A 16,144-nucleotide genomic window follows, 5' to 3' on the forward strand; every position below is an offset into this window, starting at 1 on the left:
AGAATAAACAAAATTTCCATAATAAAATCGGTATAAATGATTGAACCGTTCGATAACAATTTTCTGGAGTAAAATATAAGATACTGCTTGCTCAATATTAGATAACAACTATACAAAATACTATACATAAGTGTAGTAAAATCCTAAGATAAAATAATGTAAGATGAACGATTGTTTTATATGATATTTTTTTCATTGTTTAAGCACAATATACATGTCAGTGTGGTAGATTCCTATGTCGTACTTACTTAAGGCACTGAATAAATTAAATAAAAGTGGAGTTGATAGAAATTTCATTTTATTACCGTCAATTTTAGAAATTCGTGTCATAATCAGGATGATGACGACTCGATAAATTTGTTGTACTGTCGTAGCCACCATATTTACTGCTAGTGTGAGATCCATTACAATAATAACCATTCCATTCCGATCGCCAACTATCATACATATTGTATTTCTTGTTGTCTTGAAACGGTTTTTCGACAAGTATCTTGAAGTTATAAAGAATAATGTACTCATGCAAATGCAAATAAATACCATCTACAACGTTGCACAATGTATTTTGGTATTTTACCTTGTTAGAGGTCGATTCGAAAGATTTATCATTCCAAGAAACATCCGGGTCAGTCCAAATTGTATGTACCGGTTTCGAGTAGTCGCTAGATCTGTGAGCTGTTATATTTTTCGCTACCTCCTCTTCGTAAATTGCAGATACGGATGGTTTTAATTTTGAACCATGACGATTTACCAGCTATAAATTAAAATACATCACAATTAACGCGTCGTCCTTCCACGAGAAGAAGGCACAGCGTGTTTACATCGGCGATGGACATCGTGGGAATTTTGGTCATGCGCACTGGAATTTTCCCTTGTGGGATTCCTTTCTACGCATGCGTAAGCTGACGTTACAGCTACCCGTCATCCGCTACCATAGACGTATCTTTAGCGCAAAAAGAGACGCATGTTGGGAATTCCCGTGTTTTGAAAATTGAACTTTCTACTTCAAAATGCTCGCCAATCACACAAAAATTAACTCGTCGAAGATCCCCTACGTATTTCTCTAGCTATACTCATAGTAGATTAAGAGGAAATTTTTTGTTTTTGTCTCTTTCCCTGTAACTTCCTTAAATTTTGTTCCTTATTGAATGCCAATCACTGGTTTACATCCCCACTCTTGCTGCAGTCCGCTGACTTACGGTGACAGCCAATCAGCGGACTGCAACAGGAGTGGGGATAGACACACGCTGTGCCTTCTTCTCGCGGAAGCACGGTACATCTTACGTTGGTACTCCCGATCTTCTCGAACGATGTAATACTTACAACCGACACGCCAAATATTATGATAAAAAGTAATCCACCAACACCAATTACGATTACAGCAATGGCCCACTGTGGAATTAATCTGTCGTCTTTTTCAATGTACTGAGGGGTAGTTACTTTAGGTATTACTAAAAACAAATCGTTTTCACAGTGAGCATAGACATTATTACTTTGACGTAATAAATACTTAATGAATAAACTGAACATACCCACAAAGTCTGTATATTTTGGATCAATTGTAAATGTTCCTAGTTTTATCGTGCCTTTGGTTTTTGTATCGTTCCATCTGTTTCCGTTGTATGTCCGCAACGAATCATGGAAAATTACTTTTAACTCTTGCGTGTTAACTGTCTGCTCCAAATTGGCCAATTCGATGAAGTAGTCTACCAATATACTACCCTCGCTGTAATTCGTAAATTTATTAATCAAACGAATAGCTTACTTTCGCAATCATTTTTGCACAGAGATGAATACTCGAAATCATTACCTGAACGAATCAATTCTTATTTTCTTATACCACTTTGTCAGAACCGACGATTTCGAGAATATGAAATTCATCTATAAACATAAAAATGGAGAAATGAAATTCTTACAAGAATACGGGAAGTAAACTTTGTAATTTATACATTTAATAACAAATTCAATAGGATACCTCTTTCTCGATTTCATTGGCAAGGTTCTGCCATTCTTGAGTATTTCGATCGAGTAATTCCGGTACCCAGGTTGCGTTACCGATTATCCTTATTGTTCCAGCAACTTCGCATTCTTCCTCGCAAATTCCTGGAGTGGTAGGTCTGGGCGTGGTCGTCGTGGTCGTCGTAGTCGAAGTGCTCGATGTTGTTTCGGTTATTGGGATAAGCGATGCGTTCAGAGACGAAATTGTCGCGGTACGGGCAGCTTCTAGCAACTTTTCTATCGAGATTGGAGTCGTCGACGGAGTGGGCCATCCAGTAAATTCAGTCGTAGCTCTGCAATTCAGATTTTTATTTCGATATGCGTTTTTATCCGCATCCGCTATCGAGTTTGAATTTTAAATATAAACTTTAAATTTAAGTTTGCGTTCGCGTTACAAATTTGACCATGTTTTTCCATAACCTTTGTACTTCGATACGAAGCTGAGCTTTCAATTAAAATTTATATTTTACTTTAACATTGAATCCAACTTCGAATTTATAGAATAGTTTAGAACCTGACCTGGTGGGCCATCCCTTCTGTATTTTCAGCGTAACTGCGCCAGGCGCATCGCCTCGAGGAGTTTGCGGGGTAGTGATCTTATGAATAGGTTTTCGGCCACCTGGTCTGCTGGGGAATACAATTTTCAAACTGCCAGGTTTCGCCGTCGTGGCGGCATTAGTGTCTGTCATTTCCGATGTATTCAACTCGGTTGAATTCTCAGTGCGTACTTCAATGATCTTTGTTTCCAAACTGGTATTTTTTGTCTTTTGTTCGTAGTCGCGCGGTAGTAAAGAAGAAATATCGAATTTGGACTTTGCAAACAGATCCTGAATTGTTTTCTCTGGCGATTTCTCCTTTGTAATATCCACGGTTTTCACCGTTGTTGTTGTGCTCAATTCGGTCTTCGCGATCGAACTTCCTTCGTTTTTCTTTTTAAAATCCGGGGGTAACAACGACGAGATATCAATCTTAGATTTTGCAAGAATGTCAGTCAACAGAGAGCTCTCCGTGACAGGCGCGTCCTCTTTCTTCAGTTTGTATCCAGGTGGCAAGAAGGCACTGATGTCTTGCACGACCGTATTACTCTTTGTCCTCCTCGTAGTAGAAGCTGGGGTAGTGGTCGTGAGTTGAGTCGTGGTTGCTACAGACACGGTTGTGCTCTTTGTGGGCCACCTAGACGAAGTTGATCAATTTTTATATACTATTACAGCTGTTACAGCAATACAAACAAAGACTCTTTAAAGCAAAAGTTCAATGGTTTAAACGAAATCGTGAATGTAGCTTGGGAATATTTCTAGTTAAAGAATGGGAATACTTATACAAGCAGAATAGATCAAACAAAGTACAGTACATGAACTGCATACTACTCTTTTAGATCCTTAATTAAAGAATTCATTAATCATCGTTCTAATTAATTGTCTAATTTAAAGTAAAACGGTTTTCATGTAAGATATCATGAACTATTTTCTTTGCTTCCTTGATTTTCACAATTTGATTTCAATCACATAGAGTATATTAACCTTTCATCTTACATTTTAATTCTGTGAATACTTCCTGTGAACATTAGAGTACCAGATGTCAGATTATTGAAATACATTGTGTGTGAAAATGGGAAGTTCGTCTAGTCAGCAAATGGCAGATATGAGCCTCGAGTATAGGCTTATTATTATTAATAATACAAGAAGCAATACAAAACAATGTCCGCACCTGAAACCGACTTTCGAGGGTGCAGAACCCGAAGCGGGGTTCTTCGATAGGTAATCGCGGGGTAGGAGTCCTTCGAGGCTATCCAGCGTTGTGTCTATCCGTGGTCTCGGCGTGGCGGTTGCGTAGTTGGTCCTCTTGTCGTACCGATGCGGCACGAATTTACTGATGACTGGTGTCTTAGCAGTGGTGGTGTACCTTCGTCGATTGTTACGATCTCTGTCGCCAAGAACGTCCAACTGAAGCGAGTTGCCGGCTGTTCTGAAACCGCCAGCGAGGAACCCGCTGGACAGCTCCGACTGGACTCTGTCCAGTTTGTCGATGATGCTCTCCGTGGATTCCGGAGGCGTTGACGTCTTCTTCTCGCTGTTCGGGTTGATCGGTTCAATGCGATCTATCACGGGGAACGGTAAGAAACGCGCGCCGGAAATGCTGCGACTCGTTTGTACGGACGCCAGTATCCTGGACGTGTCCTCGGTCGTCACTGCCGTCCCTGGTTGCTCCGTCGTCATCGTAGACGTGGACGAGGGCGGTGCCGCGACTTGCTCGGTCGTGGTGGGCGAAGAAGTCGTAGGAACCGATATCGTGCCATTCACGACGCTCTTTGTTGTCACCACGGATACCACAGCTTCCCCGATCAAAATCGAGCTGTCAGCCGAGGAATTCGCTTCCGCGAAGGAAAATGTCTGATCGCTACCCTCCATCGACGAGCCATCCTCGGCGTTCGTCGTCGAGATTAGCGTGTCCAGATCTGTTTCTTCGATAAGATCCGACGTGGAATTGTTCGCGCTTGCCGTGCGAATGGAGGCCGTGTCTTTCTCCGTTTCCAAGGAACGGTACTCATCTGCTTGCGCCTCATTCGCACCGGACTCTTCCTCTTCTTTTTGTTCCTCTTCTGCGTCCGGGTAGTCCAAGGTATCAGCGTTTGCTGCAGAAAAGAGCATTGGATTAGGAAAGTTTCTTTTTTTATCCAGTAAAGTGTTTGTGAACGCAACGTACAGTCACTCACATTGAAAATCGTATAATTATGGGATAAGGAATTCAGTCGAGAATAAATTGGTAAACTATAGCTTAACTCTAGAATTTCCCATTAAAATTTTTCCCAGGGGTCTAACCGAGACCATTATATTCATTTCTACTTAAAATTCGTCTAACATTTTCTGCAATCATGGATTTTCCTAGATATTGTTCAATGTCAATCGCAATAGTCGGAGCACTTAATTTGGGATCCTTATTTACCTTTCTAAGTTACTCAACGTTCGTCAGCCTCGGTTAATTTCTTCTTCAGATTAATTTTTATTTTATTTCTGAAACGATTCTCTTCTTTATAGCGTTTTGTATAGTTGAAGCACGTTCTGCCACCGTCATTTACCTCATATTTCAATTATTACTTAGTCGAAGAACCGTCTTCAACTTGTACAATGATATTCGACTGAAACCAATGAATAGAGAAACAAATGAAGAGCAAAACATTGTTGAATGTGACGATGATTTGATGCATACGTTGAAAAATATCAGGTTCCCTTGCATAGAAACTGATTAAATAAATATATATAGACAATACTTAAATATTAAACACAACCACTTTAATTATTCTTTAGATCTTACATAGTTTACTATAAAATAAATTGCAGTAATACCGACCATGCGGCTCACACAAACAAACGACTCGACTCGACCTGAACAAAAGCCACGGGAATCCCCGCACGATCTTCAACCTTACTATAGATGTCGCCATTTGACCGCGTACTTATTGCCGCGAGATTATGAACAGCCCAACAGCATAATGTTGTTATTGTTTTCTTTTCATCGATAAAAAATAATGTTTAATTTTTTATTCTTCGTATGAGAAATGACCAAGCATTAAGCTATAGATTACTAATTTATTCTCGACCAAATTCCTTATCCCATAATTATGCCGAGCCAGTACTTCTTACGATACAACCTGTACGATTTTCAATGCGAGCGACTGTATTTCCATGAAAGCGAATATTTGACAAGAACGATCAGTACCAAATAGGTTAGAATTGTGCACGTTCTTCGCGTGTCTTTCTCCACGTACGGCATTTTCCGCGACGCGATGACGAAACGAGTTTACGCAATGCGGAACGTGTTTAGAAAGATCATAATTATTTGATACTGTCGCATTACATCACGAGGACACGAAGCAAGCTGAATTTGTACCTCGCGCGGTTAAACGGTGATGTTACGTTGTCGTTAGGCGTGATCGATTTCAGTGATCTTTTACTCGCGATCCCTATTTTTGCTAACAATGTAAGACGCTAATCCGTTTCATCGTAATAACAAGTCACATTCTCATGTCCAAATCTACAAGATGATTGTAGTATCTGAGCCAGGTTATACCTGTCTTATCTCTGAGGTACACGATTTTAAAGAAAAAAACCGCAAGTTGCACAGAACGTTTTTTAATATAAAAAACGATAAAAAAACGTACATTTAAATTATTTGACATAAAATATATATGTATCAGCTTTTTGAGGTGGATTAAAAAATATACTATCGTACAAAGCCAAGCAAATGGTGGGACAATTTTTAAATCACTTAATCTCAAAGAGTTAAGAGAAGATATAATAAAATCGTAGCGAAAAGTTTTCGATGCGGTGTAATTAGAAAAAAAAAAGAATGAAGCTATCTGGTTGTTATTACATAAATCAATTCTTTGAATTATTTTGCTTGTAAACGGTAACGTCGATAAAGATTCAATTTTTTCAGGGACATTTCATTATTTTAGAATACGATATTTTAATAGAATTCTTAATCCTTTCTTTTCAGTCATTTATAGAAACAGAAAATACATAACATATGTTGAAAAATATCAGATCCCCTTGCATAGGAACTGATTAAATATATATAGACAACGTTAAAATGTTAAACGCAACCACTTTGATTATTCCTTAAGTATTACATAGTTTAATGTAAGAAATTACAATAATACGATCTTCAACTTTATAGGTGCCGCCACAACAACATATCTTTTAAATTATTAAGAAATAGAGTAGTTGATGTTATTTTAATTGTTGAATAATAAATTATAGTCAAACCTACCTACGGACACATATCGCGATCGATTATTACTTTCGTAGTCGTCGTAGTAATAATACGTGTCGTATTGACTCGTCGAGGGATCTTCGACGTAATCCTCATCTCTGGACGAGTCCTCCGTCTTTGAGTTTAAAGAAGACAGAATTTTCTCGCGCCTCAACGCTTCGTTGGTGATTTTAGAGAGCCTCGAGTCTTCGGATTCTTTCTTTGGATCCGTTTCAGTCTCGTACTCGTCTTCGTAAACTTCTTCGTCTTCCGCCTCTTCGTGTGCACTATTTTTCATATTTATTTTCGACGACTCCATGACGTTGTTCTCGTCCAAGGAGTGTGAAAATTGCTCCACCGTGTGGCTAGGAGATGGAGAGGCATTTTTCTCCGGTTGCTCGTACACCGAATTCGTTGGTATCAACCGTGAGAATTTGTCCCAAGACACGACTGTTCCTTTAAGCAAAAAATGAACAGATTAGTTCGTTGTAATTTACATTCGTCGAGGAAGGAGAAAATAATTTTACAAGACTTTATGTTGGGTTCGTAAATAAACCGATCTCAAATGCTTAGTTTTTTCAGTTTTCCGGTACGGTTGAACCAGGGACGAATTCAGAAGGCTTGTTTTGGGGCGCGAGAAGAAGATTTGATAATTCATAATTTATTTATTCTGATTATTTAAATACAAGTAATAGCGTTATCTTCTTTCTAAATTTTTTTCCCATAATAATGAACTATGATCGATACGACGTTAAATGAAAATTTCAATTTCGTTGGTTTCGTGACTTATGTCACTTTTGTCGTAACTTTAACCGCGGCAAAAATGTTTGTTATGCAAAGAAACAAATTTAGGATCGAAGAGGTTAAATAGCGCGTTCCGTGAGAAACTGTCCCGAGCTGTTTCCGAAAGAAAGCGAGCACACTTTCCAGTATTGTTTGCCCCGTGTTTTGTAATGCCGTTTGCACGAGGAAGAGTACGTTTCGTTCCCTCAACTCCGTGGAAAACTCGGTTGTAAACAAAGCCTTTAACGCGTTGCGTTCTTTTTTACGACACACGCGGTTAAATAATCATATTTTTCACGCTTCTTAACTTAATCCGGACGTACATCGTTGATCGCGGACCGAACTGTAATAAACGGGTAATTAAGTACCGGGTTGCCGCAGGTGATAATTAATTACGAGGAAACGGTAGAGTAACCGTGACGAACGACAATTTCTATTATATTCGCTGAACGTAATCACTCTCGTGTCTGGCTTTCGATTAAAAAAAAGTTCGCTCCACTTTCCTATCTTACGTGTGCGGCTCAACGAAGCTGAAACTTTCTTATCGAAAACGAAGGAATAATTTGCATTTCTACTAGGAATGGCCGCGTACCCGATATTTCGGTTTTGAGTCGTAGCCTTTACTTTCCAATCCATAATTATTTTTTTGGATTTTCCAATATTTTGGATATAATTATAACATTTATAATGCACGTTTCTAATGCAATTTAAGTATGGAGTAAATAATATTACATTTTCTTGTTATTAGCAGAGACAGAGAAAACGTTTAACTTTTTATTAGTTTTTAGTTAAATATAATTTTCTATACAAAAATGCATTTATGATGTCGGGGGAAAAATGAATATATAAAATAAAAAAATGAAACGTTTTTTCTATCCTTATTAATAATAAGAAAATTTAGTGCAACATTATCCGCTGCATAATTAACACCAGAACTACCAACCCAGTCAAAATGACCCATTCGTAATTTGCAAATAATTTACTCGACTGAATTTTTGAAAATTTATCGTAATTATCTATAAGAGAATATATAAACACTTATTTCCATTGCATTATATGTGTACTTATCCTTTAAGTCTTTAGAAAACCATAAAATATTAAATAGTACATACAGAATACAATTAATATCGCTATGAATCACGAGAGTGCGTAATATGGACCACGAGATTGGCTCGATATTATAAGAGGGGGGATTAATAACGGTGCTGTTCAATTATGGATAGCACACGTTTCGAGAGTCGAATTTTTTTTTGACGAGGCACGATTCCTATTTAGGCTTCGTTTTCACTACAATTGTAGGCCAGAAAATGGCACGGGCGTGTTGTTCCGTTGCGTGGAACGCGAACATTGCAACCTTTTACATTCGCTTTGTATAGGAAAAGTCACGGTACAATAAGCACGAGAGGTGTTATTTCAAAATATCGTCATAACCGTACAGGTAGATGGAGTTTTCCGTACACGGATACCGACGAGGAGAGAGAAACAGGGCGCGAGCGCTTTTAATCGGTCTGAAATCGTGCGAGGTCATACCAGTCGCTTATACGTTTACCTGAAGCGAACGGATAAAGAGGCTTGGGTAAGTGTAGCAAAGGTATGCATTTATAATAACTGCGCGATGGAAGAGGCGCATACGCGATTCTATTATCATGCTATTTTTAATTGCACGCATTATCCGTATCTAATGTACATATCTAAACGAGCAGTTGCATTGAGCAGCGAAATGTACGAGTGTTTGCTTTCGAACTGGGTAAAAGAGCTCTTTCAATGCAATATATCTGCGCAGTTAACGATGAAAGTTGGCAATTTCACGGTTCTGCAACCGCGTGAACAAAGCTGCACACACCGCGATACGACGATCAACGAAACTATTTATTGTTAAAATTTCAGGGCACGAGAGGGCGCTGTCACAAACTTTGAATATGTGGCTCTGCTAGTGGACTCATCAGTAAGACGACTGGGATATTGGGAAGTCGTTCGAGGAATGTATATGTAGCAACTGAGGGGTCGGTCGAGCGCTTGTGAGAGCGCGACCCCTCTGGTGGCGAGCATGGGAGGCGACGCCACAAATATGTAAATAACATTCTATAGATATAAGGGAATAACAATAAATGTCAATTTTAACATAACTGGTAGATACTTCTCGAATATTTCCTGTTAAGCTGCGGATATTTGCTGTTTGCAATATACAAATGTTATTTCTCATGATAGATACATGCAGAATTTTGTTAACAGTATAATTGAAACAAATTTATTCGTTGAAAGTATGTAAACACAAGAAACCCAAGCTATTATAATAACCTTATATTTACATAATTTAAAAGTAAAATAACCGTTCTTAAATGAATCTAGTTTAATACACATAATGTTAAGAACAAATGCGTAATTATAATTTTCGGTATGCATAATGATAGGAAGTAAAATGAAATATATTTTTATATTCATTAATCAATAGTCTTTTGGTAAAGTATAACTATAAAATTTGAGTATCTTTTAATAAAAATCCTTACATGTTGTTAAAGGTCGAGAACGTTTTTTAATGTATTCGGTATCGACAGAAATTCTTGTCCTTCGTGCATTGTTGGTAATAAGACAGCAAATTGTCGCGAAGAAAATGTATCGCTCCTAAAAAGTAATTATCGATGAAACAACAAATCTCAACGAGGTAATAGAAATTTAATAATTCTCGTGGCGCGATAGATAAGTCGCGATCGGTTCTTAGCCGAGCAACCTGAAGTTAAGAATTCGTGTGAACGTGCACGTCGAGAGTAGGAGGAGCGATCAAGTCGAAGGACGATCGAAAGGAGAACGGGCTGCACTCGGTTCATTATTTACAACTTCGTTGCCTAAGCCTGGCACGCGTGACTTCTCGCTCCTTTCGTGTACGTACACCCGTTAGAATTTCAACCGGCCACTTCCTGCTGTCCCGATCGAGAAAGTATCGAACGAGTTCCAATGAAAATACGAACTGGTATTTGGTCGTATAAGCGATTTCGAGTTGCGTCAACGTTCCGCGGGATTATAAAAAAAATCGATCGAAATGGCTGAAAACCACTGACGTTGTAGACCAAAGTGAGATACATGAAGATGCTAGGAATATTATTATAAGGAGTTATAAATGTAATAAGTTGAACGTACGATGAAATGGTGACTGATACAGTAGATCACGCGCACGTGACAGTGGCCAACGTCCGCTAGCTCGCAAAGTCACGTATACGTGACAGCGGCCGTCAAAGTGTTAACTTAATGGGAGACGACCACTTTTCACGCATTTCTTATAATTTTATAACAGCTCGATACTTTTTCAAATTCATACGTGTAACTCGAGCAACACAATTCTTTTAAACAAACTAAATAAGTAATCACTCTCTATAAACACGTTGAAATAAATTTGCATCAGAAATTTTAAAAAACATTTCCCTAGAAACAAAAATTCTCAAAAATAAATCATCCACTACCTATGTGTCGGTAGATTTCCAAAAATTTGAAAACCATCGAGTTTTTTAAATGGAAAAACATTAAGAAGTTTAAACAGATAATGCGGTTAATTCTCGTATACACGATTTTACTATAGAGTGTTCGACCACCCATGGGAAAAATTTTAATGGGAGATTCTAGAGGTCGAAACGAGACCAAAATCAAAGATACTAATTCGTTGATCGAGGCTTCTCGCGGAACGTTGACGCAACTCGAAATCGCTTATGCGACCAAATACCAGTACCATAATATGAATTATGGAATATTATACCATAATTGTATAAACGCATAAAAGACGTAAGACGTAGGAACGATGTAAAATCCAACTTATACACAACCGTGAGTAATTCGGCTGGAAATATTGAAATATTTTCAGCACGACCGAGAAATTTCAAGCAGTAACAATGCAAGATATTCTTGAAAAGGATTATATCAGCGGTCGGTTTCGTAACTGGAATAATTCCGTGGGCGTGCCTGCGATCGAATCGACGAGGCTCCAGGGCTTCGAAATCCGAGCGCGAATATAAATTAAGGCGAGGTTACGTTTCTCGAATGCGTTAATCGCGCGAGGTTTCGTACAAACCCATTCCCTCCGTGTACGTTACAATTTTTTACGTATCCAGGCTGGTAAAGTTCACTTGCACTTTTTAAACTCGAGTTCACGCAGCTCGTTCGCCGCGCTTCGGTTTAACGCGATACACGCTCCGATTTTCTGCTAAATTTTCAGCGGAAACGAACGGACGGTGAATAGAAATCGAATTGTCGCGGTCCATTGATCGCGTCGGGAATTATTGCGTTATTATAAATGAACGGATTTATTGCTGGAAACGCAGCGCGGCTGTCGACGAAAATGCGCGGTGCAAGGGAACGCGTATCCTATTTCGCGTTGATGCAATTTCTTTCGGATCACGGATCGCTATGAATGCATACACCTATTCTCAATATTTCCTCAGCGATTCAAGATGATGTTGCAATGTTAACGAAACGTCGGAATCACTTTCCAAAAGTACACAGCTTACGTCGGGAAGTCCCGAACAATATGTACCTTTTCCAATGAATGAGTCAATGTTGGAGCTCGACGATGGTACAATTTACCATGTTGCGTTATCTGTGTTGCATTCGCTATATTACTATACAGGGTGTTCGGCCACCCCTGGGAAAAATTTTAACGGGAGATTCTAGAGGCCAAAATAAGGCGAAAATCAAGAATACCAATTTGTTGATGGAGGCTTCGTTAAAATGTTATTAACGTTTGAAATTCCGCACATACTGAATTTTTTTCTCGAAAATGCGCAAGATTTCGGGGGTATGTCTATTCACCAAAAATGATTGTAATCGACCCCTGTAACTAAATATAATTTTTTCAGAATGATTTGAAATTTTTTAATTCTACTAAAAATTTCACACCTTCTCGAATTTTTTTCTCGAAACCGAATAGGATTTCAGGAGTATGTCTATTCACCAAAAATGCTTGTAATCGACCCCTGTAACCAAAAATAATTTTTTCAGAATGATTTGAAATTGTTTAATTTCGACTAAAAATTTCACACCTTCTCGAATTTTTTTCTCAAAACTGAGTAAGATTTCAGGAGTATGTCTATTCACCAAAAATGCTTGTAATCGACCCCTGTAACCAAAAATAATTTTTTCAGAATGATTTGAAATTTTTTAATTCTACTAAAAATTTCACACCTTCTCGAATTTTTTTCTCGAAACCGAATAGGATTTCAGGAGTATGTCTATTCACCAAAAATGCTTGTAATCGACCCCTGTAACCAAAAATAATTTTTTCAGAATGATTTGAAATTGTTTAATTTCGACTAAAAATTTCACACCTTCTCGAATTTTTTTCTCAAAACTGAGTAAGATTTCAGGAGTATGTCTATTCACCAAAAATGCTTGCAATCGACCCCTGTAACTAAATATAATTTTTTTAGTATGATTTGAAATTTTTGAATTTAATTGTTAATAACTTTTTAACGAAGCCTTCATCAACAAATTGGTATTCTTGATTTTCGTCTTATTTTTGACATTCGAAAAAAACAAATATATTTCTCCAAAGTAAAATATATTCAAATCAATTGCTTTTATTATTAACTTGATCGTTACGTCGATGTTAATAAATATATTTGCAATTGGTATCTCGCGAGTAAGTGCCTCAACGTCGCGCGAAGGGTTAATGCTGATATTCGAGTTCGCGATTTCTAGCAAACTTCGCACGCGAACTGGGACAAGTAGATTTCCATTATTAGTATCCGTTTGTTTGTGGATCTTCATGAACTTTCTCTACGGTCGGATTTCAAAATCTTCGCGAGCAGCGTTAGATCAACCACCTGTTACCAGTGGCGGATTATATCAGAGACAAAACAGGTAATTGTCTGGAGCTCATGATGTTCAAGACCTGGAATGTTTAAAAAAAATTATGTACTTCCTTTTTAACTAGGGACTTTGTCTCGATTCACCCTACGAGGACTAACGATGCTAACGTTAAAGTATCTGTTTGGCAGTACACAGAATAGATGTTAAAATGTTAAAGTCGGTGTCATTTTTAATATATTTAGAAAGTTCTGTATTAGTTTCAGTTGATGAAATAGTAAATGAGGGAACTTGATGTATCTTTCTCTTTGTTAAATATTGCAACGGTGAATTAAATTTATGTTCATAGGAGAAAATTCAAAAGTAGAAAAAAGTAGGTTGGTACTGGAATTTACAGATATTTCCGTTTGAAAGGAGAAAAAGGTAAGATTTTGAGACGTGGGAAACAATTTTAATATCAACTTTGAAGATTAAATATCCTTTTCTTTAATTTCAAAAGATGGATCTACGGTTTAATTAGTCTTTTTAATACAACTTTATAACAAACATTTTAACTTATCTTAAATAACAATTCTAACTACTAAATATTGAACATCTTTGATACTGGACATGTCTTTAAGTTGGGTCCACCAAACCAAGGAAACATTCTTAAAAAAAAATATTCCCTGTAATGTTACAAGTCTTCAGAAGCCCAAAAGAATGTGTAGTTTTCATACTAAAATTAACGCAAACGTTAAAATGTGTATGTTTTCTTCAAATATCAAATAATAATTTGAACGTTATATTAGATTAATTTCAATTGTTCCATCATAGATCAATTGCTTTTACACTCTAAAAATATACAATGTTCAACACTGCAATTAACAGGAAAAAACGGTTATACTACTGTATACATAATATCATTTTTCAATGCCAAGAATGTTTGCAAACGCTAGTGAGATTTCAAACACGATATCGGGCATAGACAACGCGAAAGAATATGCGTCGTCGATATCGCTATGTATATTGACACAAACTTTCTCTAGAGTTTCTTTTTCAAGGTTAATGACTCAGCTGGGAAAGAAGTTCGATCATTTGCTTTACTAATCCCGTAACACTATTTATAGCATAGGTGGAAGTGGTATTTCATTAGTACGTCTCATAAATAAAACGTGAGGCATTCGAGTTATTTCTCGTAGGCATTCCTAACCTCTTCGTGGAAACGAAGATTTGACACAGCATTTCGTTCATACTCGAGATTTCCTCGACTCGATGAATCAGTCTCCAACGAATCTGGTTTCAAGATTCCACAATAATTTTACCATCCATTACAATATATGTATATCCTCGAGTCAGTCCCGGTTGTTTCGCAATATATCTACATGCATCTAATAATAGAAGAATAATGTGCCCAATTTTATCCGCTTTTGTGTCGAACGCAATATGGAATTAGATATATCCGTTTTAGGGAATCGCGATAGTCGTCTGTCTCGTTATTGTTGCCAACAATGGAGATCCAATTGCGTTATCACGGTGTACGTAACTTTCGTGTGGAATTGCGGTTTTATTGTACATATTGCGTATTGCGTACCGGGTCACGAATTCAAACTATTCAATGTTGCACGACGGTCATCTACCGTTTATCTTGCTGGCAGGTTTCGAGCCCGAATTGCATGAAGTATTGTGCTATTCGTAATTGCGATCCAACAGTATTTGCGTATATCTTTCGCATAAACGACAGCTAAAACTTATTTAGCTACGTTTAACCACTGCACAAGACCTCCGTGCGAAATTACTGCGGTTTGCGTACTAAAAAAGGACGTAATATGAATCATTGAAAAAACTATGCTACAAAAAAGGTTATGAAACAATGTTGAAGCTTTCATAGTATTTTATCCTTCTACTTAAACGTTTGACTGGGAATGGTCTGCTAACACGCCTGCGGAGAATTAGTAGAAATGTATAATAGCAAAATGAACAAATAAACAAAGAAAAAAGGTGTACATATAGACGCATGAAAGTTAAAATTTACTCGTATTGTGCAATAGAGCTATCATATGTCCCAACTCAACGAATTAAATAGGTAAATGCCGTCTTATTCTCGATCCACTCGCGTTACGTTGTCAAAATCAAACGGAACCTTTCGGCGGTCACGGTTGAATAAACCCTGATGGCCCAACGGTAGTTACAAATCACATGGGCAGCGATGTACGCCGAGGAATCCAAAGAAGGCGTCCGTAGGGCAGTAAAAATTCATGCTAGCGGCCTGGAATCTCATAAATCTCCCGCGGCGCGTACGTCCGCGACGACGTTCGCGTATTCTCTGTTCTTAAACCGTGAAAGGATTGCGCGCGATTGTTCGCCGTTGGCGCGCACTGGCGGCCGGAACGCGAAACAGAATCGTACACTCGAACTCGCTGCCGTTCCAACAGGATCCGCGCGTATTTTTGGAGAAACGTACCTTGTTGACAATTGGTGGCAAGGAAGGAGCAGACGAGAAGCATGCACGTCAGGATCGCCTCGACGGGCTGGTTACCGTTCGTTTTACGTCTCGACATTTTCCTCTGGCACTGTTTCATCCACACACTCTGGTAACGATACACTTTTCGTTTAATACTTAACGATTAATTTCGAGGCAGTTCGCCCGATCTTAGGCTAACACAGTCATCGTAACGACGCCGAAATCGGCAGATTTCTCGCGGTTAGGCGCGTCGATGTTTATTGACGGGCGACGGATGAACGCATCCTCGCGAGAGAAACGAAACGTTCGCGATCACGGCGCGTTTGTCACTGGCCACGGATAGAAAGCAAAATCCCACTTTCACTTGGTGGCTGCGCGCCTCGC

At 38.3% G+C, this 16,144-nt stretch overlaps 1 protein-coding gene across 2 annotated transcripts; it reads right to left on the minus strand.

The window, feature by feature from the left end:
• Positions 1-32: 32 nt before the first annotated feature.
• Positions 33-16,065, minus strand: LOC122402716 (mucin-5AC-like). Of its 2 annotated transcripts, XM_043405731.1 has the most exons (10): positions 15,761-16,065; positions 6,766-7,203; positions 3,703-4,627; positions 2,515-3,168; positions 1,973-2,288; positions 1,808-1,878; positions 1,530-1,723; positions 1,321-1,448; positions 575-751; positions 33-490 (listed from the first exon to the last, which is right to left on the minus strand). In XM_043405731.1, exons 1-10 carry the CDS (start codon positions 15,876-15,878, stop codon positions 314-316), a joined length of 3,198 nt encoding a protein of 1,065 aa, XP_043261666.1. In that variant the 5' UTR covers positions 15,879-16,065; the 3' UTR covers positions 33-313. The 2 variants fall into 2 exon arrangements, with proteins under 2 accessions (XP_043261666.1, XP_043261667.1); XM_043405732.1 differs by lacking the exon at positions 6,766-7,203 and having other exon boundaries at positions 36-490.
• Between the last annotated feature and the right edge of the window lie 79 nt (positions 16,066-16,144).

This window comes from Colletes gigas, unplaced genomic scaffold (genome assembly GCF_013123115.1).
Source record: "Colletes gigas isolate AHSC1104 unplaced genomic scaffold, ASM1312311v1 Colletes_gigas_Sc00039, whole genome shotgun sequence".
Classification (NCBI taxonomy): Eukaryota; Metazoa; Arthropoda; class Insecta; order Hymenoptera; family Colletidae; genus Colletes; species Colletes gigas.